The sequence below is a fragment of the Solanum stenotomum genome, chromosome 12, assembly GCF_019186545.1.
Source record: "Solanum stenotomum isolate F172 chromosome 12, ASM1918654v1, whole genome shotgun sequence".
NCBI lineage: Eukaryota > Viridiplantae > Streptophyta > Magnoliopsida > Solanales > Solanaceae > Solanum > Solanum stenotomum.
Genome location: NC_064293.1, coordinates 29,751,063 through 29,773,777, shown reverse-complemented (window position 1 = coordinate 29,773,777; position 22,715 = coordinate 29,751,063). Strand labels below are relative to the sequence as shown.

Here is a 22,715-nt window from a genome sequence, read left to right as displayed (position 1 = left end):
CCCAAGGCACACACCGTGCCTCGAGCTTCCTCCGCCCCACCCCGTCCCGAGGCACGATGCGTGCCTCGGTCCCCCGCCCGAGGCACGATGCGTGCCTCGGTCCCCCGCCCGAGGCATGCACGGTGCCTGCCTCGAGTTCTGCCCCCCTGCCCGAGGCCGTGATTGTTAATGATCACGACAGATTCATAATAAAAGGAAGACAAGAACAAAAACTGAGTTGGGCAGAGAGTAATTCAAACCTTTCACAATGAACCAAGGTCTTGTTTTATCCCATCAATTTTGATCCTCTGCATGTGTGGATCTGAGTAGCTTCATAAATTAATCAAGAAAAAAGAGATTAGAAAAGGAACACTTATAAAATCAAGGAACGAGCAGAAGACATCCTTAAGGAATTTATCACATTTAAAATGATCCGGGAAATTGGATGGATTTTAATCCATGTTGAGCAATGAAACTCAAGAAAATCATCAGAAAGCTTACTGATCATGGTAAAAGGGCAATGAATTAAAACAGAGTTAACCACCCCTGTGCCTCTTTCTGATTCAAGCTTTGCAGATAAAACAAATCAGATGGTGCTATTAATGTGGACATCAGGAATGGGAAAAATAGTACTCTTAGCTCGCAATCTAAAGTTTAAAATGATAAAAAGGTTTTGAGGGGATAGCAGGCCAATCAAATGAAGAATGATTGGTTGCATGTACAAAACAAGAAGAATGCACTCATAAGAACTATTAAGAAGTAACCGAATCATTCAAACTACATATGCATCATATCTCTCATGTGCAACATAATTTGGAGTCCCACAAGTGGTATAGTCAGCTCTGACTCTCTGTTAGAGATTTGAGTAAATGCCCAAAGTCAGAAACTTCTAATTTCCCAACAGATTTTCCAATCATCAATTGCATCAATGTGTTGTTGAATGTTTTTTAGGGAGGAGAGGTTTAGGTTATGTTTAAAGCAAAGCAAAATTCCAAGTAGTAACAAGAGAGAGTTAACAAATTATTCAATTACTCAATTAATCAACTAAGCTCCCAACCCTAGTTAAAAGATTAAGATAGGTAATAATCTTCACAAGAGATTTTCCAATCTGCGATCTTGGTGGTAAAAACCTTTGCTGTCACAGTGAGCAATTGCAAGCTATAATATTGAAGCAAAGCAAAATTCTATGTTTCAAGCTAAATGATTGACTCAAAAGGCAAGGCCGAATTTTTTTTGCTCTTGTTTTTGCATACACTTAAGAGCAAAAGAGACCTAAACAAACCCCAAAATATCAACTTTACCTGAAAAGCTAGCCAAACCATAGTGTCTAAATATGTTGTACAGATGTATGTCTAGGTTGATTTAGGTTGAAGAATCACAAAACAAAGGGAAAAATGAAAAAGAACAATCTCATATGTTGCATCGATCATGAGAATTACTATTGGTAGTTGTTGGTGTCTACTATTGCATTGCAATATGCACAATTCTCTGCTTAGCTATGCTAGAAATTAATGTTTGACTGTGGCACTTCATCCCTTATGTAGTCATTTGTCCCAGTGTTTCTTCACTGACGTTATCATGTGCCTTGATTATGTTACAACAATAGCATACGTACTTTCACAAATAGGATCTGGGAAACACAAACCTTACTCTACACATGGATTGTTTTAGAGGTCTTCAAAGCAGGGTTGCAAGAAATTATTATGACATAAAAATCACCATACAAAGCAGATGATGTAACAAACACATTGAAGAATAAAATTTCCTTTTATATTTGACAATGCTTGAATATCTACTAACTTTCTATTATAATTCTTGGCCTTCATATCTTCTTATCTAAGCTTACGTTAATCACTTCTCGAAATTCTTTTTTAATCTCTCTTAACCGTTGCTATACTTACAGCTACTGTTCAAATTTCCAAATCATCTAACTTGATTCCCTACATATTTTCAGGCTGGAACAATAGTTAAGAGATTAAGGTAGATAATAATCTTCACAACAGATTTTCCTATCAGCGATCTCGGTGGTAAACACCCATGAGCAATTGCAAGCTATAATCTTGAAGCAAAGCAAAATTCTATGTTTCAAGCTAAATGATCCATAAACTGATAAACCTAATTCCCAATTCCTACCAGTTGATTTCGAGGTTACATATAAATTATTCAAATAATCCATCACTAAACCCCCAACCCTAAGGCAGAGGAAAAAGTACCTGAATACGAGCAGTGGCCTCCGGACGAGATTCAAGAAGCATACCAATGTCTCTCCTCATTTGCCTCGATCACAACCACCTCCCTCTTGTTTCTCAGCAATTTTACTCTCACCACCTTCATCTTCGCCATTGTCTGCTGCATGCATACACACACAAAAACTTGATTTCTTTTATTCCAAGAAGAAGTAAAATTGAGAGGAGAATTGGGAAATTCACCATTTTAGAGAAACTGAAGATGTTGTGCAGAAGAGAGAAATTCACCCATGAGGAGCGTGTGTGTGAGAATATTCGGTAGTGAAGAAGAGAAGAGAGTTTTGTTTGTGTGAGTTGTAACGGTCGATTATTAGAATAATTTAAAAATGGATGATGTGGCGGTCTTTAATATAACAGTATCTTTATTTATTTCTTTATAAAATGTTTTAATTTCCCTCTTCACTTTTTTTTTTCTCTTTTATTAATTTTTTTAATTTTAATCTTTTCAGTTTTAATCATGGAATCTAATTAATGACATTGTGTGACTATTTATTTTGAGATATTATTCTTTTAGAGCAAATTTAATGATATGCTTTGTGTAAATTAGTCAAGCTGAGTGAATTTGCTAGTAAAATTGATGGACATAAATTATACATAAAAGTACATTGATTAATTTGTGTTTATATGAACTTGCTCAATCCTCCTACCTAAATTTTGTTCTCTTTTTATTCTGTTCTCGGCGATCTCTTGAAAAAGTTGTTATCAAAATGAAATAAATGGATATTCAAGAAAAGAAGCATTTATGGCAAAATGCATTTCATATTACATAATTTCCACTTTATCTGAAGTCATTTCCCTTTTTAAATGCTCTCTTTTAATTTCCTATAAATGTACAGAATCAAGAGGACTAGATTCATTGACTGGTGTATTTACCATCAGACAAATCAAAGCACGATCATTTCATCTAATAGTTTCATTCAGTCTTCAACATGTGACATACATAACACATTTGCATTTTATTAAATTTGATATATTGTATATTCAGGCCCTTGTTATACAAAGGCAAGGAAAACTGAAGGAAGTAGTAGATGCAACATTGGGCAGTAATTTGAACAAGGACGAAGCTCTAAGGATGTTAAATGTAGCTTTGCTATGTACCAGAGGCCAGTCCATCTCCAGCACTCAGGCCAACCATATCTGCTGTAGGATGTCTGAGTTTACTATGGAATCAAGATTCTATGATGATTAGGATCTTGTCAACTTTCAAGGGTTAAGAGACAAGTATGAAGATACGAACGAAAGCAAACCACTTACACATTCATCAAATACTATTACAACGAGAGATTACTCTTACACTTACCTCTACATCAGCTTAAATTCACACTATTTGCCATATATAAATGTTCGCGAGACAATATTTTCTTGGTGGTTTATCAAACATAAGATATTTTGTGTGCAACTGTTGTAATTATGAGGTGAATTGTACTGAGCATCCACTGCCAACTATATATAACATTTAAGACGGTTAATTTGGATTGTAAACAAGTTATTTTCATTCTTTTTTTTTTTTTTTTTTTTTTTAACAAAAGCATAGGCGTCCCTAGTATATATAAAAACTTGCTCAACAGCACAGCCACTGATGAGGGGGGGATCTTCTCAATCTCATTCACACAGTAAATACAAATCACTAAGGTATCATCATACAAACATATCTAGATGGGATCGATGACTAAATTTTCTATAGATATTATACACTTTGTAGGACTTTATTAATTGGATATGATAAAACTTCAACGGTGTATTTCAAAAATTATGCCGAGTAACTTCTTTTCTTAAATAAGTGAGAATTCTAAATGATTTTCTTTGTAGATATTATACACTATATAATAGGAAATCATCACCTAGTAGGATTTGACTGGATATAACAAAAACTAACTCTAAACAGAAATTGATCAAACACAACAATGATATATGTTCCTTTTACATTATTATTTCTACAATTGCAGTTTTACATTATTTTTTCTCTTCTCTCATCCCATTTTTTAGACTTTGATATATCATCAAAACTATATACTCCTATAATATAACTGAAAATCAGCTAGCCGATGATCTCAAGTCTTGTCGCTCGCTGCCAAACAGAACCCAGAAACCATAGCTTCTAAATATTTCATCAACTGGTGTAAACGTTTCCATCATGATCGGGATGCCAAAAACTATAAACATCGCAACTCGTGGATATTATTCTATCTTGTCCATACTCTTGGTAAAAAGTTTCCTATTTACGGAGGAATATGCTAAAACTGAGTGTCAATCTATAGTATATAGCAGGGGAAAGAATTGTTTTGCTTATTATTTGGACAAGTAAGGAATATATATATACTAACCTTCAAAGTTGAAATATCGTAATGGTTGAGTTTTCTATAGAATAAGGAAAAATAGAATAAAGGTTGTTCATATTGTTTAAGCAAAGAAAATAATATTCCTCCTTATCAAGCTAGCCCAAATACAAAGTTTTGTCTCCTAAGACAACAATATAAATAAACATAGTAAAAATCTTTGGAGAACATAATAAAAACAGTTTTATCTATCCTTATTTAATTTCTGTTAGCAATTTAAAAACATAGTAATAATGGAGAGCCAGCTTTCCCATGATAATGAACAATTAGGGTCTCGAGATATTGAAAATCAATTTCCCAATCCTCCACCATCTGTTGGTAAGTTCACAACTATCTTTCTCTAGATAATGTAAACTAATGTACATGCATGATATTTGAATGATAAAATTAAGATACTATATGTGATAATACAATATGTTATACAATTTCATCGATAATGATAATACACAAAATTTATGTGTCTTAACAACTAATAATGAGTGAAATTAATTGCGTAAAGTGTAAATAGTGACTTTTATTTTTTTATAATTATTATATTTATTAAGGAAATATTTGCATACTTTATACATACACTTTAATATAAAGTTGTTTCCCTGTCTTTTACGCCACTTTAATTTGTGAATTTCCTCTAATGCCTAAGTTCATTTCCTTGTTATATATATATATATTGTATTTTTCAGCATATTAGAGCAAGGAAAAAATTGAAGAAGTGGTGTATCTGACTTGAAATGTGGTGTGAAATAATTAATTAGTGATACAATATATAATTATTTCAAACTATGGAGTGGATTAGTGAATATGGGTAGGAACTTTTGTGTCATTAGATAGTTTCTCCTTATTTTTATTTGGGTGGGTGGGTGGGTTGGGGGTTGAAAATAAAATTAAGAGATACAATCATTAATTACTAATAAACTAAAGAGATTATTCCGGATATATAAGCGAGTGAATTTCAAGTCGAATGGAAATAAAAAATTCCATTTAACGTTCATTCTTTCTCCTGGAAACTTGTTTATAAACCGTTTAGAAATTAGCTCAGTGTTGCGAGAACAATCAATTCCAGGAACTTGAATTTTAATTTGATACTACTTTTTAATTTTATATGTACATTCATATATTGAAAACAAATTAACAGTCATAATCCTTCAATATTAAGATCGGGATAAGACACAAGTATCCCTTAGACTATGACCCGAAATCACAGAAACACACCTAAACTTAACTAGGGTGCTATTACCACTCTAAACTATTTTAAAATGAAATGAATACACCACAAACGCTGACATGACATAAAGACTGTGCACTCTCTTGAAGTTGGCAAGGGTTGAGTTCACAAATTGGATACATGCAATTTTTTAATTGGTAACTTTATAATTAGTTAGTACATATATATATATATATATATATATATATAATTATTTGTATTTCTTTCTTTATAAAATTTTTATTTTAATTTCTTTTCACTTTAATTTTTTTAATTAATTATTATCTTTTCACTTTTAATTATTTAAAAAAATATATGTGTATTTTTTTTAAAAATAATTTAAAAGTGTCCTTTAATTTTAAAGTTTTATTTTTTTAATTATGTTTTATTTGACTTTTTCTTCACTTATTTTGATATCCTTTCAAAATTAACTTATTTTAAATACAAGACATTTGGAATCAAATCAAAACGAAAGACAAAGAAAATAAAACCAAAAGAAAAATAAAAGAGAAAAAACAATGAATGTAGGTAAAAAAAGAAGTTCCGATACAAGGTAAAAAAATGGGTCTTTAACTTAATTTAAATACAAGATAAATAAAATAAGAATATTTTAAAAATAAAATTAATATATTTAAGTTCTTTAAAAAAATTAAGAATTTTTTAATTAAAAAAAATAAAAATAATACTTACACACGTGGCGGATGAGTGTGTACAAACACAACCAACTTGGGTGGTTGAAGGTGTCACGTTAGCACAAAAGGTGCAAAAATATGAAAAAAATGAGTTTAGGATAATAGAACCTTAGTTAAGTTTGGATGTGTCTCTGAGATTTAGGTCATATGTCTTATCCCTATTAAGATCTAGAGACAATATTTTATTATCAAGATTTTTTTTTTTTTTTAATAAAAACATATGAGGACTTAACTATATTAAGCGACATATACTTAGATTCTTCAAAGTTGAAATACGCAATGGTTGAGTTTTCTGTAGAATAAAGGAAAAAACAGAATTTTTACTCTGTTGAGAATGGAATAAGAAAATGATATTCCTCCTAATTAAACTAGCCCAAATACAAAATCATTCTTTTTTGTTGTTGTCTCTCTAGACAGGAATATAATAAACACAGTGAAAAATCATTGAAGAATATAGTAAAAATAGTTTATTTTATTGTTGCTGCTCCAAGATGCATGCTTCTCTACCCTTATTTAGTTTATGTTAGCAAATTAATTTGAAGACAAAAGCACATGACAATAATTGAAACTTTCTAGCCCTATAATATTTCTTAGTTACTAAATATCTTAAGGATTATGAGTTCATAAAACAGCATCAATTTCATTAAGTAATATATAATATTATTTAGTGCAAATTAAATGTCACCGGATTTTCATATATATAAATTGTTAAGGTTTTGCCCTGATTTTTTTTTTTTACTATAATTAAGTTTTATTTTTTCCCAAAAAGAAAAGTTAAAGTATTACCTATCATAAATGCTTTAACTTTTTCTGGACAGAAAAATATAATTCTCTTCTACCCCTCTTCTAATATCAAAAACAACAATTAGCCAAACAATATTAGTTTTTTTTTTCATATGTAGGTCAATTAGCCAAACAATATAATAATATTATGTTTTTAGTATAAGATTTTGTGTCCTAATCACTTTGGAACCCAACAAACAGATCGAATTCTTGTTAATGCTGCTTTGAGAGATAATTGGAGGCCTGCAGTAGCAATTCTAAAGAAGGAACCAAGATTTGTTAGTCTGAAAACAGAGGAAGGTGTATCATTATTTTTCGTTGCACTAGAAGCAAGAAGCATCCGATTTGTGCGAGAGGTAATGAAACTAATGGAAGTAGGTGACTTGGAACAGAAAGATAACAATGGGAATACAGCATTTTACCATGCAGCATACGCAGGGCTGGTTGAGATTGCTAAAGAAATGGTAGAAAAGAATAAGAATCTACCAAACATCCGCAGTCAGGATGAAGAATTACCAATTACTGTGGCAGCTTCCATTGGGCATAAAGATATGGTATCATACCTTTTTGAGGTCACAAATTTTGATTTGTTACAGCAACAAGAACGCTTAAACCTTCTACACAGCACTATCCAGAGTGAAATGTATGGTAAGCTAGCTATAAAAATTATAAACACAAAGAAGTATCTTTTTTATACTTTTATCGCCAAGTTAATTTGATTTTATTATTCTGGCAGAGGTAGCATTAAAGATATTCAACAAGGACAGAAAATTAGCCGCTAAAATGTTAGAAGACGGAAATATTAATGTCTTACAGACGTTATCTCAAAAGTCCATAGCAATCAGTAACGCTTCTTCTCCGGTGTGGAGAAAGTTTATTAGCGTGGGCAGGAGGCAATCCATTTCATGTAAGATCAATGTTTCAATTAATTAAGTATTTGGTATGAATTAAGACAATCTTGATTAATATTTGATCCAAATGTAGTGCTAAAATTGCTTCCGGAAAGATATGTAGTTGAGAAACAAGCTGAGACACTACTTGAGGAGCTATGGGCGGAGTGTCAAAGAAGTGGAGCGGATAAGCTGATAGACCTAGTGGAAAAGGAAAAATTGGCCCATTCTGCTGCAAAAGCAGGGAATCTGGGGTTTTTACTTGTGGTTACTCGTGATCATCCTGGGCTCATATGTAAACCTGACGATAAAAGTCATACCATGCTCCATGATGCAGTTTTATATCGAGAGGAAAAAGTCTTCAGCCTTATACACCAAATAGGAGCATTAAAAAAATTGATTATTGCAATGGTTGACAATGATGACAATAACATTCTACATTTGGCTGGAAAGTTAGGGGAGCCACAGAAAAATGTCCAATCTAATGCTGTTAAGGTACTTCGCCTCTATCTCTTTTTAAACTTCACGATACATATTGAAATATTATATAATCAAAAAGTTTCCTTGTTTGGGTTTATAAATTATCATTGTTTAAACCAATAGGAGGAGGGAGAGAAGATTATGCCGCCATCATTTCTTAGGGTTTCTGGAGCAGCACTTCAGATGCAAAGAGAGATATTGTGGTTCAAGGTGAGAGCGAGATCAATCACCTAAAATTATATTTCACATTTCAAATCTCTGTCATTAAGTATGAATCAATTTTTAACGTTCTTTGCTGATAATTACTATAATTGGCTAGGAAGTGGAGAAACTTGTACCTCCTTCCGTCCGCAAGAGGAGAAACAAGGATGGGAAAACCCCTAGAGAATTATTCACAGAAGAGCACAAGTTATTACTAAAAGATGGAGAAAAGTGGATGAAAGACACCGCAAATTCTTGTATGATTGTGGCAACTTTGATTGCCACAATGGTCTTTGCTGCTGGATTCACTGTGCCAGGCGGTTATAACAGTGATAATGGCATTCCAATATTGCTAAAATTGTATGGATTTAGGATCTTTGTCATATCAGATGCAGTGGCACTATTCAGCTCAATCATTTCCATCATTATGTTCTTGTCCATTCTGACTCGCTATGCTGAAGATGACTTTCTTGTGTCATTGCCTGCTAAGTTATTATTTGGACTTACGGCGTTGTTTGTTTCGATTGTTAGCATGCTCGTGGCGTTTACAGCAACCTTCATTTTGAACTATAGAAAACATACGGGTTGGGAGCCAAAGCTCATTGTTGCTTGTGCTGGTGTTCCTGTGGCTTTATTTGGGTGTTTACAGTACAAACTATGGTTTGATGTGGCAAAATCGACATATTGGTCCAAGTTTCTTTTTAGATCAGGAAAGCACAAACGCGATTAACAACAGATCAACCTTCATTGCTGATCATAATGATTTCGTATCTTCTTATTGTCATCAGTAAAATAATACAGTGCAAAAACATTATACATTCTTATTGTAATGTTTGTTTATGAAACTTGAGAGAATTTTTCCATCAATGCTATTTGAGATTGGTAATAATTAATTGGTTTAGCACATCATTTACTTCAGTGTATAGTAGCTTATGCTCTAAAACAGGGCAAAAAATCGTATGTATGTAAGTGACAAAATCTGGCATCATGACACTTGCCTCGACACTAAACAATTGTCTTCCGATACATATATCCAGTCGTATTCACCGTGCGAAGTAACTGTAGAATGAATATAGAGGTGACAAATTATGCAACATCCTATTGTTCACCTTGTATTCCTAACATACTTAGAACAAAACTTTGAAGAACTTGGTAAGAAACAACAAAGTTTAAAGAATATTTTCAAACTAGAGAATTAAAACTAGTAGAGAAATAGAATCAGAAACAATATAAAAATATTTTTCTCAAAGAAAGAAAATCGAGCCCACTGAATGCACAATGTCCCCTTAAGGAAATTATTCCCCTCAAGTACTTGAGGTTAATGAAATATATCCTCCCAGGATAGAATTTACTCACTGGTGCATCGGTACCTAAAATCACGGTGTCAGCGAACCACTTAACGACAGTAAATGTCACGCCCCTAGCCTACACCCTGGGTGGGACCGGCACCCGGAGACCATTTCTGGCCCCAAGCGAACCCTTAGCCTGACTTTCTTAACTCAGCGGAAACCTACCCAACAGAATAACTCAATGCAATGCAATATTACAAAACAACTTANTGGTCCAAGTTTCTTTTTAGATCAGGAAAGCACAAACGCGATTAACAACAGATCAACCTTCATTGCTGATCATAATGATTTCGTATCTTCTTATTGTCATCAGTAAAATAATACAGTGCAAAAACATTATACATTCTTATTGTAATGTTTGTTTATGAAACTTGAGAGAATTTTTCCATCAATGCTATTTGAGATTGGTAATAATTAATTGGTTTAGCACATCATTTACTTCAGTGTATAGTAGCTTATGCTCTAAAACAGGGCAAAAAATCGTATGTATGTAAGTGACAAAATCTGGCATCATGACACTTGCCTCGACACTAAACAATTGTCTTCCGATCCATATATCCAGTAATATTCACCCTGCGAAGTAACTGTAGAATCAATATATATAGAGGTGACACATTATGCAACATCCTAACCAACAACGAGAAGTTATCACATTTCTTGCTTCGTCAGTGCTAATATTGCCTTTATGAGATGTTTGCCAAAAATGTCAACCTAAATGTCCTATGATCACTTCTGGTTAGTTGTGGCGACGTTGCATTTAATGACAAAGAAATGAAGACACAGAGGAATCGAACATAAAAGGATTAATATTAATTTGCTGACCACTTTTTTCCAATTTTTTTGTTCCATATATATATATACTGCATGACTTATTTGAGGCAATAAAACATTGTTCTAAAAATGATATATCTTGAACGTCCAAGACACATTGTACAAGTATTTTGAGCCTTATTTGCGAACTAGGCAGATTCAACATAGAGGAAAGTTGGTTGGGGTATTGAAGAAGACTGTAACTGAGCAGGAGCTTCATCTTCATTTTCTTTCCTACTCTTCAAACTTCTCAATGTAATCGCTTCATTGGAATAGCCATACCCTTGAGTATGTTCATTGAAATTGTGTGGTGTGTTGAAGTTCGCCTCTGAACTGTTTTGACGAATCCTGAAAAATATTAATAAGATGAGATGAATTATATTGAGCGTTGTCATTGTCTAAAGAGATCTTTTATTAAATATATGATAGATGCAACTGTTTATCATTTTTCTCATTTTCAAAGAACATGAGAAAATATTCCCACTAATCAAACATAAAATAATTGAAAACCATATGTTTCCTCCGTACCTAACACACTCATATAATATGTAAACTAATGTGATTGAAAATGGGAGATACAATATTACTAATTAATATATTAATGATAATTTGGAGAATAAAAGAGAGAAAACATGCCTATCTAATCCTTGATTGTTTGGATCAATTTCTTTGCCAAATGGTTGGTATCTTGAGCTTGTCCTATTAGGTGACCTTCTTATAGGACCTCCATTCCTACTGCTAAACCAAAATGACAAAACAAAATTTACTTCTATACATCTAAGAATTGATTAAAGAAAAGTTTGAAAATATGTAATAAAAAAATAATAATTGGCAATATCATCAATAACATATATATTTTTGAAATTAAAATAGGGAAAGGAAAATAAACCTTGTATTTTGTGGGAATTCATTATCCAAGGAACTCAAAATTCCATTTTGCTGTTCAACCATCAACTTAGACTTGATGGAGTGATTTTGTAATTTCTCACTAGTATTATCTTTGCATCCCATGAAATATATATAAGATAATGAATAGTCATCAACGGTAATCGGATAAGTTATTTTCGAAGAATTCTTATCCGTTGATGAATAACCAGAGATGTTGGTGGTGGTCATAGCTAATTCTGAAATATCCTCAGAATTTTGTATTGAGGTGCTAGGAATAATGTTGGTGTTCATGGGATGCTCTTGAGTTAAATCAAATATTTTTGATAAGCCTGCTTCTTCACCAAAATCAAATTCATTGTCCCATGGTATAGTAGAGGAATAAAGATCTTGATTATCAATATCTATGTAATTGTTTGGAAATTCATCCATGGTTACTAATATGTATAAAAAAAAAAAAACAAATCATGTGTGAACAAGGTAAGAAACAAAGGTATTTTCAAAACTAGAAAACTAAACCAGTAAAAAAAAATATAATCAGAAAAAGAGAAGCTAATAGAATATATACTCACAAGATGGAATGATCTTACTCACCGGTGTATCGATACCTAAAATCACGGTGTCAGCGAACCACTCAACAACAATAAATTACACTTAAGAATACTAGATTTAGTAGTAGAAGAAAAAATCCAGAAATTCGTTGTTGTAAAATAAGATGAAATCCATATATTTATAGACAACAAAAGGTAATGTGAACAACTATGCCTTAACGGAAAAGTCACAACCCTTCAAAAAAGTCATAACCTTATGAAAAAGTCGCAACTTTTCATAAAAATCACAACTCTTCATGGAAGTCACAACTCTTTAGAAAAAGCACAACTCTTTATAAAAGTCACAACTCTTCAGAAAAATCACAACTCTTCATAAAAGTCACAAGTACTCTTCAGAAAAATTACAACTCAGCATTCCCTAGCATCTGTCATTTGAATTGGCCAAACTTGAAATCCGAAGTTGGGAGCCTAATACCTGAGCCTCCACTGGCTTATTACCTGGAGATAAAACAATGGATGGAAACCTACTAATATCCCATCCAAGAATTTGACAAATGACACTTGTCATTTTAATTTACGTAGATTTCATAATTGGATGAAATTTTAAAATTAACATATCTAGAGATGGGATCAATGACTGAATTTTCTATAAATATTATACACTAAAATAGGAAAATAACTAAAAATCACTTTGTAGGACTTTATTGGATATGATTGGAAAATTTTTTGTTGTATGTGAAAATTATGTTGAGGAACCTCTTTTCTTTTCTCAAATAAGCGAGAATTCTAAATGGTTTTGTTGATAGTATACACCAAAATAGGAAAAATAACTAATAATCACCTAGTAAGATTTGACTGGATATAACAAAAACTAACTCTTAACGGAATGATCAAACATAAAAGGATTAATATTTATAGAAGCCACTTTTTTGGTAATTTCATAGTTTTTGTTCCAAATACATATATATACTGCATGACTTAACAACCATTTTCATAACAAGATGCCACTTCCAATCATGAAGAGCACTGGATACACATTGTATTTTGAGGCAATAAAACATTGTTCTAAAAATGATATTTCTTCAACGTCAAAATTACAAGGCCTTAGTGAAATGGATCCCAAGGCCAGTTGATATTGGAATAGCCATACCCTTGAGTATATTCATCGTAATTTTGTGGTATGTTAAATATCGACTCTGAACTGTTTTGACCAATCCTGAAAAATATTATTAACAAGATGAGATAGATGAGTTATATTGAGCATTACTAATTAATATATTAATGATAATTTGGAGAATAAAAGAGAGAAATTAACATGCCTATCTGATGATCCTTGATTGTTTGGATCAATTTCTTTCCCAAAGGGTTGGTATCTTGAACTTGTCCTATTAGGTGATCTTCTTATAGGACCTCCATTACTATTGCTAAACCAACATGACAAAAACAAAATAATTGGCATATCTCAATAATATATAGTATATTTTTTGGAAATTAAAGGGGAAAAGGAAAATAAACCTTGTATTTTGTGGGAATTCATTATCCAAGGAACTCAAAACTCCATAGCCACCACTGCTAATTCCATTTTCTTGACCAACCATCAACTTAGACTTGATTAAATAACTTTCTAGTTTTTCCAGAGTTAGAATATGTGACATCGGTCGTTGGAGGATCATGTCATTAGTCTTATTATTTTCTTGCTCTTTCCAAGAATCAATTGAAATAATTCTCAAAGGCTGATTAGTGGTGAAGTTTGATTTCATGGACGACTCTCTTTCGAGTTTCTCCAAAATTGGGATTTTTGGTAGAGGTTGTTGAAGGATCATGTCATTTGTAGTTTCACCTTGTTTCTCCATATCAATAGGTATAGGGATAAAGGTTTTAGGATTAATTTCTTGATTTTTCAATCCCATGGAATATATGTACGATAATGAATAGTCATCATCGTCATCANTAATTCTGAGGTGTTCAAATGCTGCTCTTGAGGCATATCAAATATTTTTGACAACTCTACTTCTTCGCCAAAATCAAATTCATTGGCGCATGGTATAGTAGAGGAATAAAGATTATCACTATCCATGTAACTGTTTGGAGCTTCATCCATGTTTATCAGTCTATATAAAAATCAAATCCTGTGTAAACAAATTCATTAATCACGAGATTATAATTGATATATAAACACAAATATAGAGAATTAGTAAACTATCTATGATCAGAAAAGGAACAACATATAAAAGAGAAAGAACTCACACTTCTTATTCTGACGGAGAAAGGGATGATTGTAGTTCTTAATTTTCTATGTAAAGACATATATAAAGTTTTCCATTGTTGTCTTACTTATATAATGAGACACTTGTCATTTTAATTTATGTACATTCCATATTTGGATGAATTTTTTTGTGGATATTATACACTAAAATAGGAAAAATAACTAATAATTACTTAGTAGGACTTGACTGGATCTCTGTATTTCAAAATTATGCTGAGTAACTTTTTTTCTAAATAAGTGAGAATTCTAAGTGATTTTTCTGTAGATATTAAACACCAAAATAAGAAAATAACTAATAATCACTTAGTAGGATTTGCATAGATATGACAAAAATCCAATCAATACATCTCTGTATTTCAAAATTATGTCGAGTAACTTCTTTTCTCGAATTACTGATGATACTAAAATTTGAGTATTCTATTAAAATATTATTTGAAATTTATACAGATTTGGAAAAAATCTCTGAATACTATATTAAATTTATTATTTAAAATTTTATATAGATGAAATATCGATGTATCAAAGAAAAATTATGTGCTCGAAAAAAATTGCGGCGTAAATGTGATTTTTCATGTCATGTGTATTGCCAAATTGATCTGATAATTATAATGTCATATTTAACTCAATTCTGTAATAAATAGTTGTCAACAAGAAAGAACTGTTTTAATTTTTCACACTCAGTAAAACATATTACTATTCTGAAATCTTAGTATCTTAGTTGGCTGACTACCTGAACTTTCACCTTAATTTTTCACACTTAGTAAAACACAACAGTCTAATTCTACCTAGCGGAGACTATTGACAAACTGGAGTCTGATCTTTTCGAGTGTTGAAAGAACATCTGTCATGCTAATTCTTGCATCAGGTGTCACTACAGTGCAGCTCAAAGCTAATTTCATGATAGATGACAAACAATGCATCTTTGCATCGATTTGTTCATCCCTTGGTTGTATCAAATTAGAATCCACCACCTTATGAATACCACTCGGAAAAGAATCATTAATCCAACATCGTATATTCATTTCTCCGGTAAATATTTCATCACTTGGTCTCCTTCTTGTGAACGTCTCCATCATCACGATGCCAAAACTATAAACATTGCAGCTTGTGGAGACTATTCCATCTTGTCCAAATTCTGCAATCATGGTAAAAGATTATCATAAAAAACTTCCTAGTAACCGAGGAACATGCTAAAACTGAGTACTAATCTATAATTACGATACCTGGAGCAATATATCCAATGGTTGCTATTGTCCTTGTTTGAACAAAATCCTCCCCTGCACCTAACAATTTTGCAATGCCAAAATCGCTGACATGGACAACCATTTCTTGATCTAGTAAGACGTTGCTTGGCTTCAAGTCACAATGCACCACATGTGTTGAATTGCCATTGTGGAGATAGTCTATTGCAGATGCAACATCTATCATTATACTTAATCTCTGCAACATGTCTAAGAAAAAGTTGTGATTGTATAGCCATTTTTCAAGTGTCCCATTCGGCATGTATTCTAATACCAAGGCTTTGAAGTGAGGGTTGGAGCAGCTGGTGATGACTTTTGTAAGATTTCGATGGCGGAGGTTGCGCAGCATCTCACATTCTGTATCAAAACTTTTGAATGCACCCTCCAATTGCACATTGAATACCTTTGCTGCCAAAAGAGTACCATCCTTAAGTATCCCTTTGAAAACCTTGCTGAAACTCCCACTACCAAGCAAGTTGCTTTCGTCGAATCCTTCTGTTGCTTGTTCAAGTTCATAGTAAGAAATTCTTTCATGTTTCCCTTTTACCGGAAAGACATCTGCTTGATCTGCATTCTTCTTTATCTTTCTCCATCTTAAAAATACATATGCGAGGGCTAATGCAAGAAATAGCATACCCACTCCCAAAAGGATGTACAAAACCAAGATTATCTTTTTTCTCTTTGACTTCTTCGGAGATTTGATGACGCATGGTGAAACATGAAACTTAGAGTCACCACAAAGGGCATAATTTTGCAAGAAAGATTGACTTATGGCATTTGCAAAAGGACCACCCGTGGGAATCTCTCCACTGAGTTCATTAAATGAGAAGTTCAAGTATTTGAGATACACGAGAGCTTCTAATGACTTTGGAATTTCACCGGTTAGATTGTTATTGCTCAAATCCAAGAATTCTAAGGCCAGCATTTTGCCAAATGAATCTGGAATAGGCCCATCTAATTTATTATGTGCTAGAGAAAGTTTCATCAATCTATCCAGACCCCCTAGCGTGCTAGGGATCTTACCACTAAAATCATTTTTTGACAGATCAACTAGTGTTGCAACCTTTAAATTTCCAATCTCTATAGGAACTTTCCCACTTAATAAATTGGACGAAACATTGAATTTTATGAGATCTTGAAGAGTCCACAAGCTTGAAGGTAAGGTCCAGTTCAGCCTGTTGTTAGCTAGATAAAGATACCTCAAACTGGTAACGTTCCCTAAGCATGGTGGTATGGAACCAGAAGCTTGATTTTTTGACAAATCTAATGCTCCAAGTTTATTTAAATTGCACATAACATCTGGTATGGTTCCTTTTATCATGTTGCCATCTAAGTAAAGTTCTTGAAGGTTTGACAAGCCTTGGATGGTTTTTGGAATATATCCAGTCAACTCATTTTGTGACAAATCCATCTTTATCACACCGGTAAGTTTGCCAATTTCTCCGGGAATGAAGCCTTTCAGTTTACAATACCATCCTTGGAAAATTTGCAGAGAATCAGAGAAATTTCCAATGGAGGCAGGCAAAAACCGTCCAAGGGATTCTCGGCAAAAGTGATTTCTTTCAGTTTCCTACAGTTTGCCAAAGATGTCAAGAAGCTCAATGCTGAATTGCTGACAAAATTATTCGCCTCTAAGTTCAAAACCTCAATGTATTCTAAGTCACTAACTGATTCAGGAATTGGGCCTGTGAAACTGTTATATGAGAGTTCAAGTACTCTGAGTCTTGAAGAATTTGAGATAGAAGCAGGGAGAAAACCACTCAAACAATTGTGATAACAATAGAATCCGTCTAGGTTGGGCATTCCACGACCTAAATCTGAAGGTAGAGCACCTGAAAGCCTGTTTTCTGCAATTCCTAAGATCTGCAGTGCTGACATGTTGAAAATGCTTGCAGGGATAGAACCAGTCAACTCATTTGTGTCTAATGACAGAAACAGTAGTTTCTGAAGATAACCTAGTTCCATTGGTATCTCTCCTGTCAAGAGGGGGAAATATATGAGTTGACATGTTAGAACTTGAGAATGTAAAGATATGGCTCTTGGGCTTAACTCAATCCCAAAAGCTAGCTCATGAGCGAGAATTGCCCAAGTTCATATAAGCAAACCACATGTTCATTCCCAACAAATGTGGGACTTTTAACCACTCTAACAACCCCTTCTTGCCTAGGCCTAACTGGAGTGATGACCGGGAGTCCAAACGAGGATGGACGTGGCTTTGATACCATGTAAGATATGACACATGGCCCTAACTCTCCTCCAAAAGCTAGTTCATGAGGAGAGGATGTCGTATCTTTACATGGTATCTGGGTCAGGCCATTCCCCTTTGGGCTGCCGGTCCACGCTCCAGTTGGACCTGGGAGTGAAAGGGGTGTTAGAGTGGGTAAAAGTCTCACATTGTTTGGGGAATAGAGAGGTGGTCAGATTATATGGAATTGGGCAGTCCTCCCCTCATGAGTTAGTTTTTGGGGTTGAGTTAGGCCCACGTGTCATATATTTACATAAACACTTCAGATTTTTTGTTACACAACAATTACCTGAAAGCCTGTTTCTGTCAAATCCTAAGTTCTGCAGTTCTGACATGTTAGAAATGCTTGCTGGAATCTCTCCTGTCAAGTGAGGAGAATACATGATTAGTACCAATTTGGCGGAAGATAAAAATGAAAGAAATTTCAGATTTCGTGGAAGTTAGTATCATAATACCTTCCAGATGCAGAGTTCCAAGGTATAAGCTTGTAAGTGCCGTTAAATTGCCTATCTCTCTTGGTACAGTTCCAGTGAGCTCATTTATAGATAATGACAAGATTTGGAGCTTTCTGCATTTTCCTATGTTTGGTGGAATAACGCCATGTATGTGATTGGCTGAGAGGTGAAGCTCTTCCAAGTTTGGAAGATGGTCACATATAGTTGCTGGAAGCTTACCCGTAAGATTATTGTAGGTGAGACCAATCTTTTTCATTGTTGTAATGTTAAAGATTGATGGTGGTATAGAGCCAGTAAGCTGGTTATTTTCCAGATTGAACAAAGTCATGTGATGAAGATCACCGAGTTCTTGAGGGATCTCCCCTTCAAGAAATTTTTTGGATAAATCCAACACTTGCAGCTGTGTTATATTGGAAAGGGAAGATGGGATTTCACTGAAAAATTGGTTGCTCGAAAGATGCACGATGCGAAGGTTTGGTAACAGACTTAGAAATGTTGGAATGGCACCAGTAAAGTTATTACTTCTGACCGAGATCAGTTTCAACCTCTGCAAATAAGCCAACTCTTTTGGCAACTCTCCATGGAAAGTGTTGTTGTCGATTATAATGGAAATGAGAAATGAGAGGTTTCCAAGGTGTGGAGGAATGGTACCATGAAGTTGCATGCTGGAAATGTTTAAAGCTGCGACTCGATGGTGTCGGGAGCTGCAAGTGATTCCAATCCAGGTGCAAACAGGGGTGGAAGAAGACCAGTTGGTTGCTAAGATGTTGTTAGGACTAAAAGAAATGTGAGATTTGAAGGCAAGAAGAGCAGCTTCATCATTACTAATATTTGGAACAGTAGACAAAGATGTATGGACATGAATTAGCAGAATGAAAACCGCAAGAGCAAAGAGAAGAACGCAACTTCTTCCCATAACTATAACTGACAGGTTTCTCTTTTTCCCAAAACAAGAATTGGTGTGGCAAGTCAATGATCTATATATATCTAATGATATCAAAACTCATTGGATAGCAATGTACACTAGTTAGTGTCTAGAGTGTTTTATGATTAAGACTTAAGAGGGTCAATTTTTAGTACTACAAGTTGACTTTGTGAGACCCGGTCAACAATCCACTCATACTACAACAAAGAGATATTTAAAGGCAATAGATTTACCTTTTAGCGGAAATTGAGTTAATGTCATTGCATCTAGGGTTATATGTAGTGTTGGTTATACATATCATATTTATTATTGCCGCTAAATATAACATAACGGTTATTATATTATTATCGCTAAATCCTTTATTTGTTGTAGTGTCACAGTATTTTCTTTTTGCTAGTTTCTGTCAGTTGCATCCCACCCACCCACCCACTACCCAATGAGTAATTGTCAAGATAATCCTTTAAGAGCCCAAAAATTCAACAAGTGTAGGCAGGAAGAAAATGTGGAAGTAAAACAAAGTCAAATTCAATAATTGTCAGTTGACTTTATTTTACTTCCACATTTTTTTCCTGCCTACACTTATTGAATTTTTGGGCTCTTAAAGGGAGTTCAGAGCCAAAAGGGTAAGAAAATTTGCCAAAAAATTCAAAAGAGCAACAAAATTGATTATTGAACCAAAAGGGCAACTTTCTAACTGTGAATTTGACACCGTTTAAATTAGGGTAGCCACGCAAGGCGCGGAATTCCATGCGCCTTGTAAGGCTCAGCCGCCATGTGCCTTGCAAGGCGCGGGACTGTCAGCGCCTTGCGGCAGATTTTTATTTTATTTTTCATTCCAATTATTAAAAAAAATATTTACTTCATTTTACTATCTTGTTAAAAAACATCCACTATATTCTATGTTTAATACAAAATTATATAAACATCTGCTAATAGAAGTAAATGCACAACTAATCCAGTAATTATTAATCCTCATATTACAATCTCTAAAAGGTAAGTTTCTTATAACAATCATTTTTTCTATGTCTACTTACTTGTTCTATACAAAGAGAAATTTGATTTTTGCATCAGTAAACAAAACACCTCCAATATTGTCTTTGTTACATTCTTGTTTCATAAATATGAACGTAGTATTTTTTTTCTTCTTTTAGTTTAATAACAAAACACTTCCAATATTGTCTTTTAGTTTTACTTCTTTGCTTACCAATAGTATAATAATTTCCTTAAGATTGTTGTTCATCTTGTATTCCTAAGATACTTAGAACAAAAACTTTGAAGAACTTGATAAGAAACAACAAAGTCTAAAGAGCATTTCCAGAACTAGAATAGTAAANTAGTATAATAATTTCCTTAAGATTGTTGTTCATCTTGTATTCCTAAGATACTTAGAACAAAAACTTTGAAGAACTTGATAAGAAACAACAAAGTTTAAAGAGCATTTCCAAAACTAGAATATTAAAACCAAAATAGAATCAGAAACAGATTAGAAACAATATACAAAATATTTTTTCTTAAGGAAGAAAATCGAGATCACCGAATGCACAGTCTCCCCTTAAGGAAATTATTCCCCTCAAGTATCCGAGGTTAATGGAATATATCCTCCCTGGATAGAACGATTTTACTCACCGATGTATTGATACCTAAAACCACGATGTCAACGAACCACTCAACGGCAGTAAAATACACTTACAATACTAGATTTAGTAGTAGTAGTAGAAGTCCAGAAAATTGGTTGTATTAAAATGAGAGGAAATCCCTTTATTTATAGACAACAAATGGTAGAGTGAACAGATGCTTATTGTGTTTTATCGGAAAGGTCACACCCCTTTGAAAAGTTACAACTCTTCGGAAAGGTCACAACCTTTTCTAAAAGTCACAAATTTTCATAAAAGTCACAACTTTTCATTAAAATCACAACTCTTCATAAAAGTTACAACTCTTCATTTTCCATTCACAACTTTCAAAAACCCAATGGTATTTGTAAGACTGAGGGTGTGTTTGGTATGAAGGAAAATGTTTTCTTGGAAAACAAGTAGATTTCTAACTTATTTTCTCATGTGTGGTTGGTGAGTAGAAAATATTTTCTGGAAAGTATTTTTAATGTTTGGTTGGTGAAGGAAAAATATTTTTCAGAAAATATCTTTTATTTTTGGCTTGAGACTAAAAAATACTCATTAGAAAAATAATTTCTGATCCGAAAATCAACCATTATAATTGATCTAGGATCTGACCCTAACACCCAAACTAGGACAAGACCCTGATGACCGTTCCAAAATCCGACCCTGAGATCTGACCCAGACTTTCGACCCACGAATTTTTATTTTTTTAAAAAAATAGGGGAGGGTGTGGCATAAAAAATGATTTTTTTTTTTAAAATTTGAAATATTTTTCAAAAATAATTTTTTTTTTAAAAATAAAAAAATTGATTGGGTTGACGCAAGGAGGCGGGGGTTAGGTGATAGGGGGTGGAGGGCAGCGTAAAAAATGAAGATTTTTTAAATTTGAAATATTTCTCAAAAATAATTTTTTCTTAATTTTTTTTTTTGACGGGAATGGCCTGGGTGGGGGTTGGCGGAGGGGGGAGGCATAAAAGATGAATTTTTTAAAAATTTGAAATATTTTTCAAAAACAATTTTTTAAAATTTTTTTCTTTTATTGGGGCTAGCGCGGTGGGGGGGGGGGTAGGGGTAGGTGTGGTGTTGCGTAAAAATGATTTTTTTTTAAAATTTGAAACACTTCCCAAAAATAATTTTTTTTTAAAAATAAAATAAATTGAAGGGGTGGCTGCGGAGGGCAGTGGTATGGGTGGGGTGGCCTTGTTTGGGGGAGGGGGTAGCATAAAAAATAAAAAAATTAAATTTGAAATATTTTTCAAAAGCAATATTTTTTTTTTGGGGAGGGTAAGTAGGGTTGGGTGAGATAAATAAAAATCTTAAAATTTGAAACATTTTTCAAAAATAATTTTAAATATTTTGTTTTTTTTGTTTGATTGGGGGCGGGGGAGGGGGTGGTGGTGGTTTGGGGGTAGGAATAAAAATATATTTGGAATTTAAAAAATAAAATAAAATTAAAAATGTTAATTTTGTTTTTTTGAATGAGGAGGGTCGGCTACGAGGTATGGGTAGGGTAAGAAAAAAAATTAAAGGATGAGGGTGGGGTTGCACGGGAGGGGGGGGGGGG

General features: G+C 33.5%; 3 protein-coding genes across 3 annotated transcripts; 1 reads left to right on the top strand and 2 right to left on the bottom strand.

The window, feature by feature from the left end:
* Window positions 1-4,794: 4,794 nt before the first annotated feature.
* On the top strand, window positions 4,795-9,662 carry LOC125847303 (ankyrin repeat-containing protein NPR4-like). The gene is made up of 6 exons (XM_049526953.1): window positions 4,795-4,879; window positions 7,439-7,885; window positions 7,974-8,144; window positions 8,222-8,622; window positions 8,734-8,817; window positions 8,927-9,662. The coding sequence occupies exons 1-6, from the start codon at window positions 4,795-4,797 to the stop codon at window positions 9,536-9,538; spliced, it is 1,800 nt and encodes a 599-aa protein (XP_049382910.1). The 3' UTR covers window positions 9,539-9,662.
* A 5,750-nt stretch (window positions 9,663-15,412) lies between these two features.
* On the bottom strand, window positions 15,413-16,883 carry LOC125848632 (probable LRR receptor-like serine/threonine-protein kinase At3g47570). Its single transcript, XM_049528538.1, has 2 exons — window positions 15,893-16,883; window positions 15,413-15,804 (listed from the first exon to the last, which is right to left on the bottom strand). Exons 1-2 carry the CDS (start codon window positions 16,833-16,835, stop codon window positions 15,455-15,457), a joined length of 1,293 nt encoding a protein of 430 aa, XP_049384495.1. The 5' UTR covers window positions 16,836-16,883; the 3' UTR covers window positions 15,413-15,454.
* A 485-nt stretch (window positions 16,884-17,368) lies between these two features.
* Window positions 17,369-19,526, bottom strand: LOC125847302 (probable leucine-rich repeat receptor-like protein kinase At1g35710). The gene is made up of 3 exons (XM_049526952.1): window positions 18,611-19,526; window positions 18,445-18,516; window positions 17,369-17,886 (listed from the first exon to the last, which is right to left on the bottom strand). Exons 1-3 carry the CDS (start codon window positions 19,524-19,526, stop codon window positions 17,369-17,371), a joined length of 1,506 nt encoding a protein of 501 aa, XP_049382909.1.
* Between the last annotated feature and the right edge of the window lie 3,189 nt (window positions 19,527-22,715).

What these genes read in the sequence shown, in the direction of transcription:
- LOC125847303 (XM_049526953.1), top strand. Translation starts at nt 4,795, where the DNA reads ATGGAGAGCCAGCTTTCCCATGATAATGAACAATTAGGGTCTCGAGAT. An exon ending in CAATCCTCCACCATCTGTTG is followed by an intron (nt 4,880 to 7,438) that starts GTAAGTTCACAA and finishes CCCAACAAACAG; the next exon opens with ATCGAATTCTTGTTAATGCT. An exon ending in TCCAATCTAATGCTGTTAAG is followed by an intron (nt 8,623 to 8,733) that starts GTACTTCGCCTC and finishes AACCAATAGGAG; the next exon opens with GAGGGAGAGAAGATTATGCC.
- LOC125848632 (XM_049528538.1), bottom strand. Translation starts at nt 16,835, where the DNA reads ATGCTGGCCTTAGAATTCTTGGATTTGAGCAATAACAATCTAACCGGT. An exon ending in CATTGGATATATTGCTCCAG is followed by an intron (nt 15,805 to 15,892) that starts GTATCGTAATTA and finishes CCATGATTGCAG; the next exon opens with AATTTGGACAAGATGGAATA.
- LOC125847302 (XM_049526952.1), bottom strand. Translation starts at nt 19,526, where the DNA reads ATGGGAAGAAGTTGCGTTCTTCTCTTTGCTCTTGCGGTTTTCATTCTG. An exon ending in TGGAACTCTGCATCTGGAAG is followed by an intron (nt 18,517 to 18,610) that starts GTATTATGATAC and finishes CTCACTTGACAG; the next exon opens with GAGAGATTCCAGCAAGCATT. An exon ending in TGACAGAAACAGGCTTTCAG is followed by an intron (nt 17,887 to 18,444) that starts GTAATTGTTGTG and finishes CCCTCTTGACAG; the next exon opens with GAGAGATACCAATGGAACTA.